Genomic DNA, 23,238 nt, shown 5'->3' with positions numbered 1-23,238 from the left:
ATTGGCTGGAGGTTATTGTTATTGTTTTTATGTCTTTCTTTTTTCTTTCTTTGCTCGGGGTGCTTGGCAGATGTGGCCTGCTCATCAATTTTCCTAGTTTGCCAGTATCTGAGCTGTGACAAAAGGAGCCCAGTTTTTGTCTTTTTTGACGCCGATATGTGGGGAGGAGGGGATAGGAATTTTAAAGAGAAAAATGCGACTGTTGTAGGAAAACTAAGAGCGAAAAAGACAGACAAGAAGCAAGCAAGCAAACAACAACAAAATATTAGTCAGAGCTGCTGGCAAGGTATAAAAACCCTCGAATATATTCCCGTGGCTCGTGAAGCGTCTTCTCATCATAAAATATATTTTATACCTGTGAACTTTTTCCCTTTACATTTTTACTCCCTCCTACCTTACCCACGCCAACATTCCCTTGTTTTTCTTTGAAAACACACATCCTTTTCCCCGACTCAACAATAAATACAATGCAGTTCTACACCATCGCCGCTCTTGCCTTCGTCGCCGTCGCCGTCTCCGCCCAGGAGGTCGCTGCCAACGCTGAGGATATTTCCGTCACCGAGTCCGTCGCGGCGCCCGTTGCCGTCACTGACGTCAGCAAGAACGTCGAGGAGAGCGACCTTGAGTCCATCGCTGAGTCCATCGCTGAGTCCAGCGAGGAGGCCGAGGAGAGCGACCTTGAGGAGAGCGACCTTGAGTCCGACTCTGAGGAGTCTGGATCCTACTCTGGCTCTAAGTCCCGCTCTTCTTCTGACTCTTCCAGCAGCGGTGCTGCCAAGATCGTCGGCTCCTTTGCTGCTGCCGCCGTTGCCGCTGCCGCTTTCTTCTAAGCGTCTTTTTTGTCACATTTTATTTTTTACATTTTCTAATACATATTTTTTTGCCAAAAAAATTAACCAATTTGTATATTTGTTTGTTTTTGGTATTATAGAAATATGCGCTTTAAAGTGTTTGGCTTTAACAGCGCAGTCTGACACTATAATTGGTTGCCCCTCTGTATCTATTGTGTGTGTAGATATGTGGCACTTTGGAGCCTTGTCCTGCGCTGGCATCGCCTATTTTGGCTATAGCTAATAAGCGCCCCCCCCCCCCCCCACACACACACTCTTGTAATCCTGTGGTCCAGAGCTGTGACTGCTTTGCCTGTTGCAAGAGCTCAATGAATTTGGCCTAGTTTCTTTAACTGTTTTGGCAGTTTTTTTATCTATTTTTAAAAAATAGAAAAGCTTACGTATTTCTTGAACACCACGACATATTTATGTACTGAGAAAATTGCGCAGTTTTTTTTTGCTTTTTGCGATATAAAAGCATAACGTTTTTTCCGTGTCCTTGGAAATTTCATTTCTTATTTTTTATATGCGTCCTCTTCACATCATTTCTGTAAACTTCTGTTCTTCCTCTTGCTTTAATTTATTATTACTTGGCCTAGTTAAACCTTTTTTATTTTACATTAAAAGTCACCATCTTTGTCAGCAAGATACGAGCTATACAGTCAAAAAAATTAGCATGTACGACTTGGGCCGAGCTATGATCTGTCAACCGAGGAAATATTTTAGTACCCAGACCATGCAATAACAGCCTGGTATACTACGACACATTCGAGTTCCCCGAGAAATCCACGTTTCCAGGTGGAAAAAAATACGTGTTAAGTGTAGAGCTACACAACATCATCGACCTGGAAGCTATATTTACTGATTATATGCAGAACAAAAGACTGTACTCGCATTTTTCGTATTGTACGGTGATACCTGCGACGTGTACATACTGGGACAAAAATTACAGCTACACTACGATTTAAACTACAGCCCCGATGACGACGATACTTGAATTAATATAAAATTTTGGATTCACAGACCCAGATACCATAGAAACATGTATATCATGCTCTATGTCGGATTTGCTACGAACAGCCTGTGGAAGTGGGAGAAATTGTCGAATTTCTGGTATTGACGTCGACAATGCCGAGGTTGTTGGAATGGCAAGCGGAGGCAAATTATTGGATGCAATAACTTTGAATGCGAGAAGCTCGAGAATTGCAATGAGCAGCACAACTAATATAGAGATATTTTAAATACAAGGCAATAACAATAACAATACGATGAAACAGTGACCCACCCTCTGCAAATGCCGTGCGCCGCCAGACATTCGCGCACCTTGAATGCAGCGGGCGGTACAGCACCGTTTATCACAATGAGCGGTCTCTCTTTACAGCCAATTAATTAAAACAGCACAAACGGTCCGAAATTACATCATTCATGCATGCCATGGTCTGCACGACAAATGTGCAATTAGCTGGCTGGCTTGAGCATCTGAAAACAATAAAAAAATTACAAGCCATTTTGGCTTAGGCAGTAATTTAAAATGCAATTCAAAATGTGTCTCAGCATCACACAATGTTTTGATTTACTGTCGGTGTTTGCCATGTATATAGAAAAAAGAACAAAAGCGAAAGATTTAAAGATTTAAAAGAGAGATAGGGAAAGAAAAGGGTGGGGGGGGGGGGCAGTGCTTAGACTTGGGTCATAGGCTGGTGCTGCATAACGCTGAGAGGCACCTGGGGCTGGGCCTGAGTGGCACAGGGGGAGCGCCACCCGAGGCAGCAGCAGCAGCCTGCTGGGCCCGGAGCTCCTTAATTTGGCGCAGCTGCGAGGTTCTGAACTGCTCGTAGTGGCGCTGCGAGGTGACCTCAATAAGGTCAGACAAGTGGGTGCGCAGCATAAAGTTGCGCAGGTGGACAAAGTCGCTATGGGTCTCATCAAAGATATTGATGACGCCCCAGCCGTGACGACGGCCGCGAATCAGCTTGCCCTCGACCTCAATGACCTCCTCGGAGCCGACAACGGCAAAGGGGATGAGCTCCCTAATGCTGGCGTTCAGCACGCGGTCATCATCGGCATCGTCATCGCTGGCGTAGGGGAACAGCATAATGCGGTGGAAGGCAAGCTCCTCCTTGATATGGCGCTTGAAGGCTGTGCGCTCCTCGATAGTCATCGAGTCGGACTTTGCAATGACGGGGATGACGTTGGTCACCTCAGTCAGACGCTTCAGCACCTCAACATCCAGGGGACGAAGCCCGCGGCTGCCAGGGTTCAGGAAGTACAGACAGGCGTGCACGCGCGTGTCGACAATGATGCGCTCGCGGTTGGGCTTGAGCTCGCGCTCCAGATAGGCAGCGTGCTGGTCCTTGATGTACTTAATGACGGGCACCCAGCACCCCTCGTTATTGCACTGGTCGCCAAATCCGGGGGTGTCGACAATGGTCAGCTTGACGCGAACACCGTTCTCCTCGAGCATCTGCGTCACTGGCGCAATCTCCGTGGTCTTGCGAATGACCTCTGGGCGGCGCGCCGGCCCTGCGTGTCGATCAGGTGGCTGGCGAAGATGCTGTTGACAAGCGTCGACTTGCCCATGCCCGACTCGCCGACGAGAATCACGTTGAGATTAAAGCCGCGCTTGAGGAACTTGCGCTCCATCTGCTGCGTGATCGTGTCGAAACCGACGTAGTCCTGAACATCCTACATACAAGTAAAAGTGAGAAAGTGTGTGCGCGCTGCAGTGCGAAAGAGGTGGTTAATGGTAATGTCGTGTTAAGCAAGGAGGCCGTTCGCATTGTCAGCACGACCAATTCAGCACAGCATCTAGATTGCCTGCCTCGGCTGCTCGGCCGTTTTGCAATAGCCGCCAGGCCATTCAGCAGGCAGCTCGCATTCAACACAAGAAAAAAGGTGGTCCTTACGTTTGCTGGCGCCGACATGGTAGTGTTTTGCTTCTGTTCCTAGGGATTCGAGGTGAGAGTGGTGGTAAATTGTAAAAATGCAATTGGTAAAAAAATAAAAAGAATAAGAGAAAAGAGGATTAATGTTGTGGTTATTATTAGCGAAAAGAGTAAATAAAAAAGTGCGTAGCTTGTGTGAGAGAAGAAAGACGCTTTCCTTTTTTTTGGCAACAAAAGTTTTTGGAGAAAAGAAAAAGAGCCAGCAGATGTATCTGTATGCAATGAAGACCACGAAGCGCAAAATGCGCCTTTTGTTGCACGCCGGCAAGCATGCCCCTCCGGGTGCGGGAGAGGGGGCCGTCTCCACACGCAAGTGAAAAAGCAAAGGCCAAAATGGCAGTAAAAGCGTCAACAACCTGCCAGCCAAAAGCCAAGTCGGCCGCAACCTCTGCCTCTCAAAAAAGAGGGGGGAATGCATCAGACAGAAACCAATAACAAAAAAACGAAAACAACAGGAATTTGACTGCTCTTAAAAGTGCATTCTGTGCGGAGGCAAAGAATGACGCTGGGGAATGTGAGACCAGCCGGAGTTAAAACGCACGCACCCCCACGCCCCAAAGCCCGCAAAGCCTGCAAAGCCTGCATTCCCCCCCCACACGCCAGAGCCATTTGCTGCACTTTGCCAAAAAGCAGTGGCGCCAGACCACCCCTATGCCAGGCTCTGGCGACTTTTGCTGCCCAACAACAACACCACGCACAGCCCATTCTTCGGCTCATTCTGCAGCGTAGCTCGAAACACCAAACGTTAGCAGCACCCACCCATGTTTTTCTCTGCCCGCAGACCTGGCTGGAAGACTGCCCGCAGCCTGGCTGGATAGACGACCTGGCCGCAAGTCTCCCATTAAAAGGCCAGTTCAGCCTCCGCTGCTCGCAGACAGAACGTGAGCGAACCATACTATGCAATCTGCGCGCCCAACCAATGCCATGCCATGCTGTGCCGTGCCTCGTTTTGTTTTGTTTGCTTTGTTCCAAACTGCCCGACCTACGCTCTCTTTTCCTTTAAAAAACACCAGATCTCTTCACCTGTTCTAATTAAAAAAGCATCATACATCGCATATGTGCAAGCACGTCCTCAACGCCCAGGTCTCCATCCGCGCGCCCTGCTGCAAAAAGTGGTTCGACTGCACACAGTGCCACGCAGAGGCCGCCCAGCACGAGTTGCAAAGACCAGCGAGATGATATTCATGTGCAAAAAATGCCGCAAAGCATTCCGCAAAGATATGGAGGATGCCTACGAAGAGGCCGACGAATACTGCCCGAACTGCGATAACCACTATATCATTGAGGCCAAGATCCCGGTCGCTGCGCTGGGCGTTGAGGGCGAGGACGCCCGCTTGGACAACCGCATGATTAAGGATGACCGCGTCAAGGACCAGACTGGCTCGGCCTTTGTTCAGAAGGATCTGAGGCGCGCCTCGGTTAATGAAATATTTCAAAAAATGCTAGCTTTTTTCCTCCTACATTTAATAACATGGAAGCAGCACCATTTCTCTCATTCTTCCATTCTCCATCCCTCTGCCTCTTCAATCCAGCTGCCTGATCACGCACGCAAATCAACGCCTATCAGCGCACACCTCTTTTGGATAGCCAAGTTCCAGTTACTGCCTATATCCGACGGATCAATGGCCGTAGCGGCCCATACACACATTTGTGCCAACTTAAAAGGAAATCGTGAAAAAGTTGTAATGTCGTTAAATTGGCCATATGTGGCTATCAAAGAGAAAAAATAAACTGTAAAACTGTAAAGACTGCAAATTTGCGAAATTGTAAGCCGTACTCAAGCAGCAACCAGGCTGATCAGCGACAGAACAATGGCGACCAGCGACATGGTAGCTGACTTTCCAGCAGAGTTATCAAGCCCAGAAAGGTCGTACATGTCATAGTCGTCGGTCATTTTGTTGTTGTCTTGGCTGGATTTGCTATGGTGTGCAGTATGCAGGCCCTTACTCCAGCTCGTGCCGCTGCTTGTCTCCCAGTGGCTGCCCCCGTGGCTCTTAGACCACATATCGTTAACCGTTGAGTCGTGTGTCGGGCTGAAATGCAACCCAAATGGCAGCGACTCGCCTGAATGTTCCCCTACTGTGTCGAGTTTGCCCAAACCTGTGTTTTTGAACAACCCGTTGAGCATAAATGTCAGAGGCAAGTCGGTGCTTCCTAGGCTAGCGCCGCTGGCGCTTGTGCTTGCGGGTGCATTGCCCAATGAGAGAACATTACTCGATGTGGTTGCAGGTGCAAAATCAGGCTCGGAGATGGTTGACGGGGCAGGCGGAGTAGATATTGACACGGGATCAAATGTAGGAACAGTCACTGGGGTTGGCGCTGGCATGGGGGCGGGGGGAGCAGCTGGGGCTGGGGGCTGGAGCTAAAGCAGGAGCAGAAGGGAATGGGGGGTTTCTTGCGGAATTACTGGCACCTGATTCGGCAAAGTAGGGAATATCTGCGACTGGAACGGCTGTGGCAAAGCCTGAGGCGATACAGATCCTTGGTTTGCAAACCCTGTCGGCAGCGCCAGCGCTATTTGCTGCTGCTGCTGCCCTGGCAGTCCGATATTTGTAAACAGCTGCGGAGCTGCCTTTTGGAGCTCTTGGACGAGGTTCTGGATGGCGCGTTGCTGCTCAGGATTCTGGGCTTGGATCAGACGAATCGGGGTGAATGAGCTAAATGCGGGTTGGCAACGGCAGGTACTTGGGGCTGTTGCTGCTGTGCGTTGGCGCTTGCAATTATGCACATGGCCAAGCAAACCGTAGTTTGTGATGGCAGTAGAAGCATTGCTTATATGTAGTAAGATATTAGTCGTCAAATGTAATGAATTTTAAAAAAATCAAAGTGGCTTGCTCAATGGTACTGATACAGTTCGTTAATTAGAGAGAGTAAAAATATTAAGAAGTGGTACTTGATAAAAAAAAGTATACAGTTTAGGTACTTGGTTGCTAGCGGGACTGCCGGGCTTTATGAATGATTCGACAACGGTCCAGTCCTTCAGTCTCGATTAAATAATGTGAATGGAAATATTTTCTCATGAAATTCACTTTTGGCACATTACAAGTTAGTAAGAGTCTCAGGTTGGGCCAGTAACGGCACCAGTAACATTTGTCCTGCGAACAATCTACACTATTAATCAAAGTAGACATTTAGCTCACCGAATGAAACGCGAGACAAAAAAGGCAGTTATTTAATTTTGCCTATTGCTCGCGTTTTTGCAGTAACTTTCTCGCGTATCACTTTTATTGGTAACGGATCTCGTAGCGGACGACTGCCGCAGGAAGAGCGGCCATACACTCCTTTCTCCTCAAAGCCCCCAAAAACAATCAAATTTATCTTGGGAACCCATGTAACTGCTTAAAACTTCTTTCCGTCCAATTAGCAGTATTATATTGACCCAAAATAAACGACTACGACATGTCCCCAGTTGTATCTTCTAAAGGCAATTGGTGTGGCGCCTATCACAGCGATAAGTGACATCTCTACTTCTGAGAATACGAGAGAACAATGCCAGCAATTCGGGCGCATCGATTGAACAATCCATTATTTTTGAATCTCATTTCAAAGCCGCTCACTTCATTCAATTCACGGAACGAGTTTTGTCAGTAACTGCGACTACTCCTCCCCCGAACATCATACATTTTGTCTCTCTGCACCTCAGGATTTAATTAAACCCACCCCAACCACTCTGCACACATAGACACACATTCGCACAAACCTTCTAATAACAAGGATGCAGTCATTATTCCGGCGTTCACAGGCCATCAGAGCCGACCACGGCCGCCAGCGGCCCACATGGGAGGAGCGAGCCAGAGCAGCTTTGGCGGCAGCGCGCGAAGTCGAAGAAAGCTCGGGCGAGTCAGTACCCACACGGCCCTCAGAGGTCAACGCATCCAAGAGACTGTGCTACGGACCGCGCTACATTCTGCCAGGAACTCACGACGGCCTAAACGAGCTGAAAATCCAACAACAGTATGAAGAGCCCTGCGACGTGCTGCAAAGCAACTTTTCGCTTGACACAGCATCCCTCCATATTCCTCTCTGATGGTCGAAAACGCAGACTCGCCGAGCGCAGTAACTCAGTCACCATTTTACACGCTAATATTTACTGTCAACTCGCTGGTTCCGCTGACCGTAAATCTGCACTGGCTAGCCACTGAGGAATGGAACACAGAAGGAACCGCAGAAAGCGGTTATCCACGCTTTGTCTCGCGCGTGAACATCAACCGCTCGTACGCACTGGGTGCTGGCCGCAGCCAGCAGTTCGCGCTGCCAAAATCCGACTGGCTCGTTCCAAACGAAGAGCCATATTGCACACTGCTCTCGCCCGATTGGCAGGCCCGCAACGGAGCTGTATCTACTGCCGTTACTTTTAATGCTGCAAACTCGACGCTCATTGTTGCAAACTATTCGCAGTCATTTTGCGAAGGTGACATTGAGGAATCCGGTGGTGGCAGCAACATCGAGCTAGATGTTCTGCAGCCGAGAGACCCCCGCTTTGTCAAAAATGTAAACGAGATCCAAGAGGTCTCATCAACCAGCTGCCAAAAGGCGCCGGTATACGGTCTTATTATCGAGCTTATTGAGTGCCGCCCGGACCAGCAGAGCCCAACCCAGAGCATTGCACCAGCTAGCCAGATATCTTTTATTGAATTTTACAACGAAGGGGGCATGATGGTCATTCCGCGCTGCATCAAGCAGAAGGTCTGTGTCGGAGGCATACTATACCTGCAGCACGAGATATTTGGGCTCAGAGAAACTATGGCCAGCCATGCCAGCTTGCGCAACGATGAGCCGCCGCAGTGTGCGATCTGTCTGTCGGACGACCGTGACACTGTGCTACTGCCTTGCCGGCACATGTGCATGTGCCGCGAATGCGCCAACACATATCGACAGCAGAGCAACAAGTGCCCTATATGCAGAACCGTGGTTGACACCATCCTGCACATCCAGAGCAACAAGCAGGACCAGCCGCTTGTCGAATAATACAAGTGCTTTTTTAATTATTTATTCATTTTGAAAGTCGGCCAAGTCATCAAAGTTCATGTTAATCAGCGCTTCCTCTATAATGTGCTCCTCCAAAAGTTGGTTCTCATAGTCCTCCCAGTCTGCATACTCGCTCGCATAGCCGCAAGAGCCCCTGTCATCGGCACCTGCAGAAGGCTGTGGCTTATACTGTAGTTCAGGTCGTCCTCGATATCATCGAATATTTTGTTGTCAAGGATGCCGTATTCTAAACTCTGCTGCTCCATCTCGGCCTTGAACCTTGCCCACTCTTGCTGGATGATTCTGCACATATCCTCCTCCGATATATCGTGGTCACCCGTTGGGTACACCTGGATGCACTCGTCCTGCTGCTCTATCCCTGTGTCAGAATCGCCATCATCATCGTTGTCGCCAATCTGATCTGGGTGTGTCAGCTGCCTGCGCTTCATCATGGACTGATCGCGCGCACTGTGGAGGCGGTCAAGGCACTGTTCTCGGAAACGCTTGCGCCACGGCTGCTCGTCGCTTCTCGCTGCCCGCGAGCTGTTGGATAGGTTTCTGTAGTCGGCCTTGCGGGGTCTTTGGCCACCCTCTTTGTTGCCGTCGTCAGCTCCTCCGCTAGAGGATGAGTTTGGCACTTCGCGCATAAAAAATCTGCTGGTTAGTTGGTTAGGCGGGGACGGTAGGGGCGAACATGAATCCATCAATGGCTGCTGCGTGCTTATCGAGCGAGTGAATTTGTGTAATGCAAAAATATTTGAAGAAATTTACGTTGAAAATAAAATAAAAATAAAAGGTCGCTTCATTGTTGGCAAAACAAATAAAAAAGGGAAATTTTATCACAAATACCAAAACATCTGCAGTGCGTGTTCACGCCTACAAACATTGAACCTGTGCTGCGCATGCGCACTCGCAAAATCCATTCGTGTGTTTAATTATCGTGAGTTTAAATAATTTGATCAGTAATATTTCCATCAACGCCACGCACCTGTGATTTAGCGTGATGCTATTAATCTGACGGATCTGCCAGATTATTGTGTAGATTTTGTATCCTTTGGCAACATGATGGCAAACTATTTCTTGAATTGTATTCATCAAAGAACAATGTCCTGGAGACACAGCGGCATTACATGTGGCGAAGCTTACTCGCACTCATTTTCTTCCAAACATGTATGTTATTGTGTAAAAAAGATTGCTGACCACCATATGCGCTCCATTCACTCATTGCAGTATGTATTTCCAGCATACTCACAGATAAAGTGCATGACGCCTCGAATATGGCCCTATAATGAGCACGAAACAATTAAAAAATAGTGGAAGTAACACATGATCTGCTAATTATGTGGGTTTTGTTGGAATAGCCCTAATGCACAGCTTATTTGGAGGCTAATTGGCACCACTGGACTTTATTATCATGAAAATAAATACTTTGTACATTGCCAACAGTGCACAGTTGGTCATATGCCAAAGATAATAGGGGCGTTGATAATATACTTCCCCTGAAAAGAACTTCCCCTGAATTATGACGCATCTACTTGAAACACACCTGAGCTCGTATCATAATTGCAAGCGCTAGTGTCAGGCCGAAACAGCACAGATAAATACATTAGGGGCTTCGGTTCAAAAATGTTAATGTGAGCAATGAGTATAAAAGAATATTTGCATATTTACAAGTGCATATATTAAGCGATAGTTATGTGAAAATCGTTTTAGCAGCTAAACAATAACTGAATTTTTTATAATTGCTGTCCTAATCTCATTTTTGTATATATATGCATCAGTAATCTGGTGTATTTTTACAAAGCACCACAACGGTATTGTATTACAGCAATATCATTAATTTAAATATAAATTTATATCAGCCTTTCCAATATTGAGTCAATATTCCAACAATGTCCTCGAATGGCCAAATTCAGCAGCAGCAGGACCAGCAGGCAAAGTCTAACAAGCAACATTTCGATACACTCGCTCTTCATGCTGGCCACAGCCCTGACACTTCTTCTAATTCTCGTGCTGTCCCCATCTACCAGTCAGCCGCCTTTGTTTTTCGCAGCGCCGAACATATAGCCAATCTGTTTTCCTTCAAGGAAGAAGGGCATACGTACGGGCGCATGGGAAACCCAACTAACGATGTATTCGAGAAGCGTATCACCGCTCTCGAGGGTGGTGTAGGCGCCCTTGCTACTTCCTCCGGCCAGTCTGCTCAATTTGTGGTTGCCAGTACCCTCTGCGAGGCCGGCTCAAACATTATAAGCAGCAGCTGTGTCTATGGTGGCACTTACAACCAGTTCAAGGTTGCACTCCCACGCCTGGGCATTAATGTCAAGTTTGTCAATGGTGACGATGCTGCCAAAATTGAGTCTCTTATCGACGATAACACTCGCGCAGTGTTTATCGAAACAATTGGCAACCCCAAGTACAATGTGCCTGATATCCGCGCTATTGCCAACGTTGCTCACAAGCATGGCGTGCCGTTGGTTGTTGACAACACTTTTGGCATGGGTGGCTATCTTGCTCGCCCAATCGAGCATGGTGCTGACATTGTCACCCATTCGGCGACCAAGTGGATTAATGGGCATGGTACTGCAATTGGCGGTGTTGTTGTTGATGCTGGCACATTCCCCTGGAACAATGGCCGCTTCCCTTGCTTTACTGAGCCTTCTCCTGGATATCACGGTCTCAAGTTCTGGGACACATTTGGTCCTGAAAGCTCATTTGGCACCAATGTCGCCTTCATTTTCCGTGCTCGCGCTGAGGCTATGCGTGACTTTGGGCCCACCGCTGCTCCATTCTCATCATGGCTGTTTGTGCAGGGCCTGGAGACTTTGCCTCTGCGCGGCGAACGCCATAACACAAATGCATTGGCGCTGGCTAGGTGGCTGGCACAGCATCCTGCTGTCTCGTGGGTGTCATACCCAGGCCTCGAGGATCACCCATATCATGAGAATGCCAAAAAGTATCTGCACAACGGCTTTGGCGGTATGCTGAGCTTTGGTATCAAGGGTGGGGTTGAGGCAGGCAATACGTTTATGGCATCTCTCAAGCTCACATCGCATCTGGCCAATGTGGGTGATGCCAAAACGTTGGCAATTCAGCCTGCTACAACCACCCATGTGCAGCTGTCGCCCGAGGAACAGCTCTCTGCTGGTGTTACCCCCGATCTTATACGCATATCTGTTGGTCTGGAGAATATCGAAGACATCAAGGACGATTTTGAGGCCGCTCTTTTGGAATCCAGAAATAGGACGCTTTCCATCTTACTTTTAGCAGTGCTATATTTTTAACATTGTGACAATGAAAACAAGCATAAACACTCAATTCAATACAACCTATTTATTTGTCATATATCATGTGATGTGCCAAGATTTTAACATCGGCAAATATTTTCACCCGTACAAATAAACTGCATGCAGCATGATGCTGAACAAATAAATAAACAATTACTAGTTGAATATGCAATAAAAACGTACAAGTTGGCATGTATAGCAACTCCATTATTAATTGCAACTCACACGATTGCAGAAATTTTCAGTTTAAATAACCGTATTGGGCACGTAGCATCGAATGAAATATAAACGTGCGGATATTGCTGGAAAAAAATCTGCTCGAGTACTGAATTGAACGCAGGATTTAAATTGCATTGTAGCCGAATTGGGTGGATGAAGAATACAAATTGAGCGCGACTAACGCTGGTCTAAACGCAATATGTATGCACACAGTTGCGCACCTTCTCTTTTCCTCTGCCCCCAACCACCAATCATCACTCCCCGTGCTAACAGGTATGGAACGCAACTGCTAATTTAGGCAGCCTGCCCAATGCGTTTTTGTTTCAAGTTTTTTATTTCAACAACGCACGACAGCAAGCGAGCTGACATCAAGCAGCACGGGGAAGGATTCTGCCGGGCGGCGTGGGCGCGGTTGTTGGCGGTGATTGGCCAGAATTGGCCAAAATTATCCGAATGAGGTGATTATGTTGGTCATTCGGGTGCGGACACAAAATCCACCAATACCGCTGCCAGTATTTTAACATGGAATATAAAAAAGCACAGCAACCAAATATATATAGCACAATGAATTTGATCGATCGATCGACCGGCTGCTGGATTAATCAAGCGATAACAGCGCCGCTCGTCTGGCCACTGCGGATAATTAGCGCGTGTGTCCGCACGCACAACAAGAGCTATATTTCCACTGAGCAAAAACGTGCTCGGGACTTTGGCTGCAAATGAGAGGTGTCGAGGTGCTTGGGATGCCTTACCTCTTTTTGCTTTGGGCGAATTCCTTTTGAAAGGTGAGAAGCGAAGTATCATGGAAAAAAGTTGGCAATCGATGGCGCCATCTCCAATTCCGTCATTTGTGCAGACTGCAGCGCCATACGTCTGCTGCTGCTACACTCGTCTTCTACTGAGGGTAGTGCAGAGCACATTAGAAAATTCGAAAAGCAATTGGAAGGGTCTAAGCGTATGGAATGCACGCATTTTTAAGTTGTCAGTAGACGCCAGCGGGTAATGTCGGAACAGGCAATTACAGTTCCAAAAATAAAGAAATAGAGAGCAGATGGGTGGGGTGGTGTTATTGAGTAATGTACAAGAGAAATTAAGAGTGTAAGGGATACAAAATTATGCGTATCAGTTGGCTGAGAAGGCGAGGGCAAAATATGTTTTTGTACAGAGTTGTGTTGTTCTGCGCCTAGTGGAGCAGCACGCTAATTGACGGCAGCGATGCGCCCTCCATGCCGTGCATGTTCGGGCTGTTGCACGCGGTCGAGGGGCTGTTCGAGCGTCGCGCAACATCGACATCGGCATTGTGGACAAGGCCTGCTTTAGCGAGAACTGCTGCTGCTGGTCCTGTGGCCATAAAAGCGGTGGCTGTGTTGGTACTGGGCGGAAGGGTAAGAAAAACTGGGCGCGGCGCTGGTCAAGTAGCCGACGCTAAGCAGCGGCGACGACGCCTGGCTGTGACCAAGACTAGGGCCAGGGCTAGCGCTGGCTCTCAGCATGGCATGCGCCAGCATCGGCGAGGCAGTGGCCGACGACGCAATGCTGTTAGCAGAACTATCGTCATCCTCAGCTTCAGCTTCAGCTTCGGTAAGCGCAGCGGCATTGCGGCAGCGACGCGCCTTCGAATACTCGGCGCTGTGCGTGAGCGAGTGTTTGCGCAGGCTGGTCTTGCGCGTGAAGCGCTTGGCGCAGCCGGGTGGTCGCAACCGTATGGCCGCACGCCGGTGTGAGTGCGACGGTGGCGGGCGAGCGACGACGAGTCGCTGAAGCTGCGGTCGCAGGCCTCGCAGGTGTGCGGGCGCTCGCCCGAGTGGGTGCGGAAGTGCACCTTGAGCGCCGAGCGCTGGATGAAGCGCTTGTCGCAGTCGTCCCACGGGCACTCAAAGGGCTTGACGCCCGTGTGGATGCGGAAGTGGCGCACCAGGTCCGATTTGCGCGCAAATGAGCGGTCGCAGTCGTCCCACGAGCACAAGAAGCTCTTGGCCGACGACGACGACGAGCTGCTGCTGCTAGTGTCATCGTGAGTGTCGTCGTGGGTGTCATTGTGAGCGTGAATGTGACTGTAAACGTTGGTGTCCAGAAGGGCGCCGACGTCCATTGTTGAGGAAATAAGTTTGTAAAAAGTTAAAAAGAGAGTGTGTGGGAAAGGTGAGCCAGTGCGAGAGGCGCGTAGCAGAAGAGATTGGCAGGCAGAATAGTTGGAGAATGCAGCTCTTTGGTTTGTTCGAGTAACGCCGGGCGGCAGCAGAAAAAGTGCGGGCGGGTGCCGCTGCTTTTATATGCGGGCTCCGAGCCCTCCACTCGGCTGAGCGCATGAGCGAGCGCTTCCGAAAAATAAAAAATCTCGGGAATTATTGGGCCTAGCAAGCGCATTTAGCATATGCAGTGACACCGCGAGATGGCGGGCATGCCGCCTCTAGTAAAGCACGAGCCAGCGCGCGATGGCCTCGATTGCGCTATCGGTGCCATCGCAGCGATCCCATTGGGCGGAAATTCGCACGGACGCCAAAGGCGAAAAAGCCTTTCTGCTACTTTTTTTTTGCTCCGAGCAGAAAGCAAAAACTAAGGGAGGGCTCATGCGCGCCCCTGTGCTCTTTTTGGTTTGTTGCGGAGCAAGCAGCGAACAAAGGCCGCAAAAGAAAGATGACTCTCTCGCCTTCCCCCTTTTTTCCTTCTCATTTTGGCATTTACAGAAGCCAGTCGCGAACGTGATTTGCTGTTGCTGCCCCGAGCGCTGCTGCGTCTGCGTCCGCTTGAGATTTTTGTCGATAGCTGATCGCGCCCCGATAACACCCACAATGGAATGGCCCATGGGAGAGACGCGAACAAGGCCGGCTGGCTGCCTGGCTGCCATGCCTTGTCCCTCCCCAGCCAGAGCAGAAATAGTGGACTGAGCGCGCGCCGGCGACTCTGTGCGTTATCGCGCATCATCTCTGCTCAACATCGATTGCAATAACACTGCTTTTCTCGCGCCAGGGATTATGCGACTGCTGCTGGTTCCGAAGTTTGGGCTTTACAGCTAGTTACGAAGCAAAGGCCTGTGAAAAAACAATGAAGCGGGTGCAGATATTTAATGTAGCATGACGCAATATTCTCTCGTTGTGCCATCATTGCCATTGCCACCATAAATATAGTGCGCGCATTGCCGAGTCAGTGCATTCACTCCAAGGCAGCAGTTTGCCCCTGATTGTTATCGCAGTGCATGGCCTATTTCTGCTCGTGGCAATGGCAGTGACAGATGCCCCTGCAAGCACTCGTTAATGATGCTTTAAGATGAGAGTCAGAATAAAGAGAGGATCCGTGGGTTTATTTTTTCTTTCTTTTGGAGCATTTGCGATCGGATAGGGATCGGAAAGCGATCGAGCGAAATCAAGGAGGCATTTTGGTGAGCAAGGGGTTCGGAAATTCCATTTTTGAAATATAAGGCGGGTTGGGCTCCTCATAACCAGAGCAAAACAATCTTGGATAGGCATCTGCACCAAGGCTTCTTTGCCTCTCTTTTTTGCGCTGGGATGAGACGAGCCTGATGTCGAGATAAAGACATGGGTGGTGCGCCACGCGTTGCATTTGGGGGAATCGATTGGGCGGGCAACAAGCGGCAGCTGGGCTGGCACGGCAAACCGCGCTTCAGGATATGAGCGCGAGGCGTGTGAAAATATTTGTCACATAGGTTTCTATTTAAAATCAACGAAATATCAAATTAATTGTAATCGATAACAGCAGCTCTTACACCACCGCCACCCTGTTTGTATTTTTGGGCTCAGACGGGCGGCAACGGCGCGCGGCACACGGGGCACTCGAGCTTCGTGTTCATCCAGGGCACGAGGCAGTCCGTGTGGTACACATGGTGGCAGGGCGTGACCATGTACTGCGTGCGATCTGTCGCTGTCGTGACGTCGACGCTCTCAATGCAAATGGCGCACTCGCGCGGGCTAGTGCGGCGACCAGAGGCAACAGGAGCAACAGGAACGACTGCATCGTCCTGGGCATTTGAAGAGGGGTCCGAAGAGGTATCTGCAGGGCTCGACGATTCAAAAGGCTCGGCGCCATCGTGAGTTACATCGGGGACCACCAGATCGCTGGTCTCCAGGGCGCTCTCCTCGTCATCAGATGGCAGCAGCGGGTGGTAGTTATAGACCTCGGGCAACAGCTTGGCGGCACAAAGAAGCGGGGGCCGAGCAGATCCTGCAACAGCAGCACAATGGCTGGCCACAACGTAGCCAACAAGGGCCCACACCAGCGACACGGGCGCAATGAAGGCAATGTTGTCGGGATACGCAAACACATAGAGCGGGAAGAGAAGATGTATGGCGGTGGAGCCAACGACATATTCAATGCGCAGGCCTCGGGCAGTGCCGCGGACGGCGTTGCGAACAATCTGAGGCAACCAGAAGGAGTAGGCTGCGGTTAGCAGCACGGCCAGCAGCGGAGCAGCGACCGGATTCAACGTCTCAGTGTAGAGGTGAATGACAAAGGCGCCCGCCAGCAGCATTGCGTACAAGCGCACGTATGGAAGCCACACCCGGCGCGTGGGCTCTTCTTCCTGCTGCCGCAGTTCCTGGGTGGACCACAGCACCGTCAGATAGTGCATCGTGGCCAGCATCAGCAGCACAAACACTACAAAGCCCAGACCACTAAAGTCCGGACGCATGTCGCCCGAGGGTGTCAGGCCGTCGGAGAAGTGCGCGACAAAAATGAGCAGCTCGAGCATAGCCTGCCCAGCTACAGTGTAGAAAGACACCTTGGCCAGCGCAGCATGCGTCTCAGAAAACTTTATCTGTCTTATCAGCAGCGCAAGCAAGCCAGCCAGCGCCGCCAGCAGCATGCGCAAGTATATCGTCGTGCGCTGGCGGTAGCGCTCAGCCGATACCCCCGCCAGAGACCCCTCTGTGGTCACCGACACACCGCAGTCACTCGAGAATAAAATCGTCCGAGCATTCTGACATCAGTTCCAATCCTAGTCGCACAAAGACCTGGTACTCACAAGCGCGGATCACGTCTTCAGGCATCTCATAGTCGCGCAGGCCACCGAGCAGCAGCGTGCCAAACGCCTGCTTGGCCTGGGCAAATGCGGAGGCGCTGGGCATTGCGCGCACAGCCCCGATGGGCGCCAGCGCGTGCATTTCGCTGACTCCGTAAAGCACCACCGTGCCCGCATCTTGCCAGTGCACGCCACGCAGCTGCAGTCGGCCCGAAAATCCGGGTGCCAGCATAGTTATGGTTCCATGTACTAGTTGTGGCCTCACTGCAGGTTCCGCTGCGCCCAACTCGCGATCTGCAACCGACGCTGGTGCCAACTCCAGTGTCATGCGGCCGGCTGCCCCGTCGCCCGGCCGTGAGAATCCAGCGGACAAGTGTGCGCCTTCAAAGTGCTCGGCCTGCCAGTTGCCGTGGTAGACGCCGGCAAAGCTGCTGCCGTTTCTGGCTCCAGCAAGCTGCGCTGCGTGTGCGTGCACACCACTGTCGCCCACTAGCTTGTCGGCTGCGCTGCGAACCTTGGGCGGTAGCTGGGCGTACGTCGAGTTTTGTGAAAAGCTTAGGTTGCGAAAGTCCTCCTTCCACTGCCGCTCGAATGCCTCACGCTCATCGCTGCTGCGCGGCGGCATGCTGTCGTTGCCCCACGACATCCATATATACACTAGGAGAAGAAACGTAATGTAAAAACTGAGTGACCGACTCATTTGCTGGGCATCAATATCTATGTGTTTAAATGTACAAAATTGGTATGTATAAAATATAAGTGCTTGAAATTGTATTATAAAGCAGAGCAAAAGAGGGCGAGAGGGCCGAGGCTTTGCGGCTCTGCGCCTTTTGCCCAGTGTTCAAAGCAAAAATGATGCCTTCGCTTGTACGATGGCTGGAGGTCACATGCTATTATTTGAATGCGCAGCGCTTTACCCTTTTTTTGCCTTGGCAGGTTGGAGAAAATTTGATTTGATTTGATTTTTTATATATATTATTTGTAGTCTCATTCTTTTCTTCAGTGTAACCTCACTACTTGAACCGCGTGCTGCGCGACAGGCCCGACTTGATACCGGTGGCCTCTCCGCCGTAGTTGCCCTCGAGCGTGCGCACCTGTGTGACGGCGCTGCTGATCTTCTTCTTGGCCTGCTCGAAGCGCTTTCTCCGCTTGACACGCGGGTTGCGCTGTTCCTTGGTGCGCCGCGGCATGAGACCCTTGTTCTTGAGGATCTGGTAGTTGACATTGCGCTTGGCCTCACCCTCAACAGGTGCCTCCACGCGACGTTGGCCTCGACCATCATCTTCCACTGCTCCTGCCTGCGTGCCTCCTTGGCATCGGCCTGCTCCTGCTTGCCACGCACAACCTGGGCATAGTAGTCATCCTCACCGTCCTTTCCGCTGCGCCGTCGCTGTCGACATCCATGTCCAGGTCGTCGCCAAAGTCATCGGCCCGCGCTTTGATTGCATTGACTGACTCGTCATCGAGCCGCAGCTTGTCCAGTCGCCGGTTCTTGTACGGCACATCCATGTCGCCCGACAGATTGTTCTTGAACGAGCGCTTGGTCTGCGCCTGCGCGATGCGCTTGGCGTGGTGCCGCAGCCGCCGGATTGCCCGTGCCTTGTCCTCAGCATCGTCCTCGCCAAGGTGATCCTGCTCGCCAAAGTCGCCGTCCTCGATGGCATCCCACCCGGAGACCGTGTCTGCCTGTGCCTGCTTGCGCCGGCTCGCCTTGTCCTTCTTGAGCATCGCCTGTAGCTCGGCGTAGCTGTCGCCGCCACTGGCGTCCTTGCCCAATAAGGACGAGACATCAAGGAACGATGTAGACTTGCTCTTGCTCTTGCGCGCCTTGCTTGCCTTTAGTGCCGCAGCAACTTCCTCAGTGGTCTGTTCCACATCGTCGTCCATATCGACGTCAGACTCCTCGGCCAGCGCAGCCGTAGAAGCAGCAGCAGCAGCATCAGCCTGGGCCTTGGCCTCGGCGCCCGTGCCGATAATTCCACTGGCAAGGTCCTCTGCAAAGATGTCGAGCAGAGGCTCTAGCTTTTTTTGCAGGGCGCCCATGATCTCCACGCGCCGACGGAACTCGACAATGCTGGAGATCACCGGGTGGTCGCGCAGATCAATGCCGCCGCGCTCCTCCGACGTCGACGCCTTGACAACCAAGTATACGGCGACGTTGTTGATGTACTCATAAGCAGCTGGTGCTTGGCCGCGTAGAACGCCAGCGCCGGGTGGTCATCGGCCCGGACGCCCAGATCCGCCGCCCTGTCGAGCACAGGTCTAACTTCGCTCCGTACAATGCCCCAGTACGTCTTCATATCGTCGACGAGGGTCAGTAGCTCGGGGCTCTCAGCCTGGATGACCTTGAGCTTCTCAGCCTCAGGCAGGCTCAGCAGAGCCTGGCGCTTGGCGTCGGATATGTCGTAGGAGCCGTCGTTGTTGAGCGCCACGCTGTCCATGTCCAGGTGCGCCTGAGTGTCGTCGACCGAAGACACAAGCCGCGATATGCTGCTATCGCCCTTGGATGAAACGCCCAGCTGCGCGCTGAACTCGTCAATAAAGTCTCCCTCGTCAAGTGTCTCCATCTGCTTCTTTTGCAGACGCAGCGCCTCCTCGGCCTCCTCGGCAAAAGCCTCGTCGTCGTCATCTGTGTTGGATCCGTAGTCATCGGCGTCATAGTAGTTGTGCTTCTGCTTTCCCCACGCGCCGTCCTCGAACCGAGAGTCCTTTTTCTTGTTCTCGTCCTCCTCGTCGCTGTAGAAATTGTCACTGTCCGCGGCGGCGGAGTCCTCGTCTTTATCCTCTTCGCCTGATGATCCGGCCGCTGTCACACCAAAGACCTCCTGATCGGACTCCTCGTCACTCAAGCCGGCTTTGCGCGAGTGCTTGTTCATCTTTTTGTCGAATCCCAGGAGAACCTTATCGCGAGAGGCATCAAACTCCTCGTCAGAGTCGTGCTCGACGTCGTTCCACGTCTTGATCGCCTTGATGGAGGCGCCCTTCTTGATCAGGCTTTCCTCGTCGACGGGCGCCTTGTAGCCGCCTTTGCTCGAGCGTTTCTTTGACCGGCCACCCATGCTAATGTGATTTTTTTGTTATGCCTTTGCTAATAAAATAGAGTCCCGTGTCTGAAATGTGCGTGTGTATATAAAAAGGCAGGGAATTCTTTTTTTGTTGGTTTATTTGCAGAAGAAAGCTCAGACAAGCCAAAGTGTTGAAAAAAAGCAAGCATGCAAAAAAAGGGTTAAGGAAAAAAAAACAAGCAGAACCCAAACTTTTTTCTTTTCCTCGCGCTGATCTGAAATCAGGCGTGATCGGTGATCAACCAGACCGCCACAGCCATTTAATTCTGTTTCCCAGCTCACGCTTGCGACGCAAGGCACGCTCGGTGCGGAAGATCAAGGCGTCGACCAAGCCAGCAACGGTGCTGATACCGCCAACGATTGCGCAGATTGACGTCAGCAGCGAGCCCAGCGAGGGGGAGTGCTCTGTGTAGACGACGCGCATTGGCGAAATGTCATAGACCAGGCTGAGTCCGGGATCCGAGGGCTTGACAAACTCAGTGGCCGCATACTCGTTGGACCGCGCGACCGTGCCATTGCGGAAGCACACCTCGGACCCAACGACCTTGACAAAATACTGGAACCGGAAATTAGCAGCCTCGGCGGTCTTGGTGACGCCAGCCAGCGGGCTCTTCTGGCCGGGAAGCGCTTGGCCAAAGGCCAGCTCATTGACGACGTGCGAAAAGTCAAAGTCAGGCAGGTACTCGTAGCTGCGGTGCACAAGCGTGCCGCCAGTGTCAACGGTCTCTCCGCCTGAGACGCGCAGTGTGCCGGCAACCTTGTTGACGTCGACGTACCCGCGCATGCGGCAGCCTTCGCCGGCCTGCGCCCGCATCCGGCGCACGTAGCCCTCGCGCACGCACTGCTCCATGCCGTCGGGGTCGGTGAAGGCCCACCCGCGGCGGCTATAGGCCTCGTGCACAGCCGCACAGGTGTTGCAGCAGCCGCCCTCGGGCGCAATCCCGCCGTAGCAGCTGCCGCAGTAGGGCTTCCCATCGGGCCCAGTTGCCGGCGGCGCCGCTGTGTCCGGCTCCAGCACATTGGTGACCGTGCGGCCATCGCTGCTCAGCCGGGTTTTGGCGACATGCTTCGCAGCGCTAGCCTGCAGCTCGCCCGCGGTGTCGGCCACCGCGATGCCCAGCACAATGCAAGGTGCTCGCGGCAGCGTGATGTCAAAGCTGATTCGCATCTTTTCGGCGCGCTCGCGGTCGACGGCCAGCGTCGGCACCAGCTCGGAGTGCCCGTATGCCATAAGTTCCATGCCCACGAGCACGGCAATTGCGAGCGCTGCAACGACCGTCAGGATGCCACCTGCCAGCGTACGCGTGCTAAAGTCCTCCAACGGCTTGGCATAGGCGTCCAGCCGCTGCAGCCGCGCCGCGAGTCGGCCTGTTCGCGGCATGTGCGGGTCAATGGTCGAGCACGAGTGAATGAAGAAAGGAGGAAATGGTCAAGCGCTTGGGATGGCCAAAGCGTGCAATTGCAAAAATAACAAATAACAAATAACAAATAGCAGTGTAAAGGAGTAAAATGCAGTGATGCAAGCGCTTGGTCCAAAATTGACAGCTGCGTGCTGTGTGTCGCCCAGCCCCACTCCTATTTTTCGTTCTCAGCAAGCAGAACAAGAACACAGGGCAAGTTTATGCAAATCCAAATTAGCACCTTGCCTGGCAATTAAAGCTCGTTGTGATCATCGGTGATTCTGCGCTGGCTTTTCTATTTTTTCCATGCGTCTTTCGCACGCTATTCGGACAATTGGGGCTCGAGAATGCCCTCCTACGCCACCCCCGCTGCTCCCACAGCGTATGCGTATGTTGTATTCTATTTGAGAATAGTGCACGCTTTAACATGGCGTGTGCTCGATTTGCCCCGTTCTCTTCATTTCGCCTGCAGTTGGACGGGGCTGGCGATTAAGCAATGCCTGATGGTTTAGTTTACCCGCTACTGCATACTTTTCCTGTTATGTTTTTCCATAGCGGAATCGCTTAAAATAAGTTTAAAAAATCCCTCCCCACCACTTCCCCCCATCTCTTTCCCATCAAGTGCTTCAAAATAAGCAGCACAAAATATCGTTGTCCCGCCTTGCACTGCAGCCGGGGTACTGCATCCACTTATCTTCCCAGATGCCTGATTGATATTACATTTATCCCTTGTCATTTCATACTATCTACACACCCATTTTACCATCAGCAACTCACAATGGTCGTCCAATACAGCTCCAGCCGCGCCGATAATAACAGCAGCAAGGAGCCCGACCACTTTGGCGATGTCATGTCGCAGCGCGAGACGTCATGCATGCTCCCGGGCATATTCAAGAGCCCAATCCAGCGCATATGCTGACAGCCAACGGCAATCTGCAGCGCATACTGAGCTCATACTACAACATGCCGGTCTCCGTAGAGGTGCTCCTTAATGAGCCCGACAAGGCGAGTTGTCTGAGTGGCGATAAGCTGCCGATTCGCTACAACCGCATCATCAACCTGGTCTGTAACAGTATATTATATGCTCGCAAAGAGCACGGTGACTTGCTCACGCACAAGGCGCCAATCTGGTGATCCATCAGGGTGTTGGGATTGGCCAGTTGTTCCGATACATGAACGTGCTGCCGACTTTTCCCTGCATGAGGCCAAGCTTAGCGACGCAGACTCGAGCTTTGAGCGCACGTACGAGCTGCGCAGCGAGGATGTTGTGTGCATTATCACTGAGGATTCCCATCTGGCATGCTCGATTCCGAATTCTGCAAGCGGTAGAATACGGTCAAGCGGATGGCTTGCCATTATCAGCATCGATTTGCTAGGTTTTATAATTAGAATATTTTATTTCAGACACCTGCCCCTTTCCATCGCAATTGCAGATTACCAATGCGCCTCTCCCCTTCTCGTTTGCAACGGGCATGCCTTGATGTCGATTGAGTAAAGAGGTATGTGTGTTGTTGAACAATTGAGGTATGTGATTTTGTCACTTTGGCAT

At 51.3% G+C, this 23,238-nt stretch overlaps 11 protein-coding genes across 11 annotated transcripts; 4 read left to right on the top strand and 7 right to left on the bottom strand.

Annotated features, from left to right (window-relative positions):
* The first annotated feature begins 297 nt into the window (after nt 1–297).
* On the top strand, nt 298–896 carry BX661DRAFT_188702 (uncharacterized protein). Its single transcript, XM_051537465.1, has one exon. The coding sequence runs from the start codon at nt 468–470 to the stop codon at nt 828–830; it is 363 nt and encodes a 120-aa protein (XP_051388916.1). The 5' UTR covers nt 298–467; the 3' UTR covers nt 831–896.
* Nucleotides 897–2,396: 1,500 nt separating this feature from the next.
* BX661DRAFT_188698 (Septin-domain-containing protein) lies at nt 2,397–3,941 on the bottom strand. The gene is given in 4 exon segments (XM_051537464.1): nt 2,397–2,566; nt 2,578–3,333; nt 3,393–3,515; nt 3,737–3,941. 4 exon segments carry the CDS (start codon nt 3,752–3,754, stop codon nt 2,510–2,512), a joined length of 954 nt encoding a protein of 317 aa, XP_051388915.1. The 5' UTR covers nt 3,755–3,941; the 3' UTR covers nt 2,397–2,509.
* An 808-nt stretch (nt 3,942–4,749) lies between these two features.
* Nucleotides 4,750–5,464, top strand: BX661DRAFT_188697 (uncharacterized protein). The gene is given in 3 exon segments (XM_051537463.1): nt 4,750–4,932; nt 4,947–5,193; nt 5,222–5,464. The coding sequence occupies 3 exon segments, from the start codon at nt 4,832–4,834 to the stop codon at nt 5,240–5,242; spliced, it is 369 nt and encodes a 122-aa protein (XP_051388914.1). The 5' UTR covers nt 4,750–4,831; the 3' UTR covers nt 5,243–5,464.
* Nucleotides 5,465–5,552: 88 nt separating this feature from the next.
* BX661DRAFT_173472 (uncharacterized protein) lies at nt 5,553–6,101 on the bottom strand (the record flags this gene model as incomplete). The annotated part of the gene is made up of 1 exon (XM_051533870.1): nt 5,553–6,101. One exon carries the CDS (start codon nt 6,099–6,101, stop codon nt 5,553–5,555), a length of 549 nt encoding a protein of 182 aa, XP_051388913.1.
* A 1,315-nt stretch (nt 6,102–7,416) lies between these two features.
* Nucleotides 7,417–8,782, top strand: BX661DRAFT_69055 (uncharacterized protein). The gene has a single exon (XM_051539417.1). The coding sequence runs from the start codon at nt 7,802–7,804 to the stop codon at nt 8,741–8,743; it is 942 nt and encodes a 313-aa protein (XP_051388912.1). The 5' UTR covers nt 7,417–7,801; the 3' UTR covers nt 8,744–8,782.
* On the bottom strand, nt 8,724–9,565 carry BX661DRAFT_188694 (uncharacterized protein). The gene is made up of 2 exons (XM_051537462.1): nt 8,934–9,565; nt 8,724–8,910 (listed from the first exon to the last, which is right to left on the bottom strand). The coding sequence occupies exons 1-2, from the start codon at nt 9,445–9,447 to the stop codon at nt 8,765–8,767; spliced, it is 660 nt and encodes a 219-aa protein (XP_051388911.1). The 5' UTR covers nt 9,448–9,565; the 3' UTR covers nt 8,724–8,764.
* Nucleotides 9,566–10,477: 912 nt separating this feature from the next.
* Nucleotides 10,478–13,387, top strand: BX661DRAFT_69018 (O-acetylhomoserine/O-acetylserine sulfhydrylase). The gene is made up of 2 exons (XM_051539416.1): nt 10,478–11,977; nt 13,001–13,387. Exons 1-2 carry the CDS (start codon nt 10,636–10,638, stop codon nt 13,036–13,038), a joined length of 1,380 nt encoding a protein of 459 aa, XP_051388910.1. The 5' UTR covers nt 10,478–10,635; the 3' UTR covers nt 13,039–13,387.
* Nucleotides 13,388–13,966: 579 nt separating this feature from the next.
* BX661DRAFT_131388 (uncharacterized protein) lies at nt 13,967–14,212 on the bottom strand (the record flags this gene model as incomplete). Its single annotated transcript, XM_051532564.1, has 1 exon — nt 13,967–14,212. A coding segment is annotated over one exon (246 nt), but the record flags the coding sequence as incomplete, so codon positions are not given.
* A 1,696-nt stretch (nt 14,213–15,908) lies between these two features.
* Nucleotides 15,909–18,009, bottom strand: BX661DRAFT_188686 (uncharacterized protein). The gene is made up of 2 exons (XM_051537461.1): nt 17,211–18,009; nt 15,909–17,182 (listed from the first exon to the last, which is right to left on the bottom strand). Exons 1-2 carry the CDS (start codon nt 17,922–17,924, stop codon nt 16,004–16,006), a joined length of 1,893 nt encoding a protein of 630 aa, XP_051388908.1. The 5' UTR covers nt 17,925–18,009; the 3' UTR covers nt 15,909–16,003.
* A 228-nt stretch (nt 18,010–18,237) lies between these two features.
* On the bottom strand, nt 18,238–20,283 carry BX661DRAFT_200828 (Sas10 C-terminal domain-containing protein; the record flags this gene model as incomplete). Its single annotated transcript, XM_051538456.1, has 4 exons — nt 18,238–18,465; nt 18,489–18,596; nt 18,623–19,393; nt 19,456–20,283. The coding sequence occupies 4 exons, from the start codon at nt 20,281–20,283 to the stop codon at nt 18,238–18,240; spliced, it is 1,935 nt and encodes a 644-aa protein (XP_051388907.1).
* Nucleotides 20,284–20,527: 244 nt separating this feature from the next.
* On the bottom strand, nt 20,528–21,670 carry BX661DRAFT_146499 (endoplasmic reticulum-golgi intermediate compartment protein 3-like protein; the record flags this gene model as incomplete). The annotated part of the gene is made up of 1 exon (XM_051533172.1): nt 20,528–21,670. One exon carries the CDS (start codon nt 21,668–21,670, stop codon nt 20,528–20,530), a length of 1,143 nt encoding a protein of 380 aa, XP_051388906.1.
* Between the last annotated feature and the right edge of the window lie 1,568 nt (nt 21,671–23,238).

Source organism: Kickxella alabastrina (assembly GCF_025024165.1).
Source record: "Kickxella alabastrina strain RSA 675 chromosome Unknown BX661scaffold_32, whole genome shotgun sequence".
Lineage (NCBI taxonomy): Eukaryota > Fungi > Kickxellomycota > Kickxellomycetes > Kickxellales > Kickxellaceae > Kickxella > Kickxella alabastrina.
This window is presented reverse-complemented; position numbering and strand designations above follow the sequence as displayed.

Bases quoted from the DNA above. Each gene is read 5' to 3' on its own strand.
- BX661DRAFT_188702 (XM_051537465.1), top strand. From the start codon at position 468: ATGCAGTTCTACACCATCGCCGCTCTTGCCTTCGTCGCCGTCGCCGTC.
- BX661DRAFT_188698 (XM_051537464.1), bottom strand. The intron at 3,334-3,392 runs GTCAACAGCATC...CGCCGCCCAGAG, and splicing joins GCATGGGCAAGTCGACGCTT to GTCATTCGCAAGACCACGGA.
- BX661DRAFT_188697 (XM_051537463.1), top strand. From the start codon at position 4,832: ATGTGCAAGCACGTCCTCAACGCCCAGGTCTCCATCCGCGCGCCCTGC. The intron at 5,194-5,221 runs GTTAATGAAATA...AAAAAATGCTAG, and splicing joins AGGATCTGAGGCGCGCCTCG to CTTTTTTCCTCCTACATTTA.
- BX661DRAFT_69055 (XM_051539417.1), top strand. From the start codon at position 7,802: ATGGTCGAAAACGCAGACTCGCCGAGCGCAGTAACTCAGTCACCATTT.
- BX661DRAFT_188694 (XM_051537462.1), bottom strand. From the start codon at position 9,447: ATGGATTCATGTTCGCCCCTACCGTCCCCGCCTAACCAACTAACCAGC.
- BX661DRAFT_69018 (XM_051539416.1), top strand. From the start codon at position 10,636: ATGTCCTCGAATGGCCAAATTCAGCAGCAGCAGGACCAGCAGGCAAAG. The intron at 11,978-13,000 runs CCAGAAATAGGA...TGGGATGCCTTA, and splicing joins TGAGGCCGCTCTTTTGGAAT to CCTCTTTTTGCTTTGGGCGA.
- BX661DRAFT_188686 (XM_051537461.1), bottom strand. From the start codon at position 17,924: ATGAGTCGGTCACTCAGTTTTTACATTACGTTTCTTCTCCTAGTGTAT. The intron at 17,183-17,210 runs GTGCGACTAGGA...AACTGATGTCAG, and splicing joins CTTGTGAGTACCAGGTCTTT to AATGCTCGGACGATTTTATT.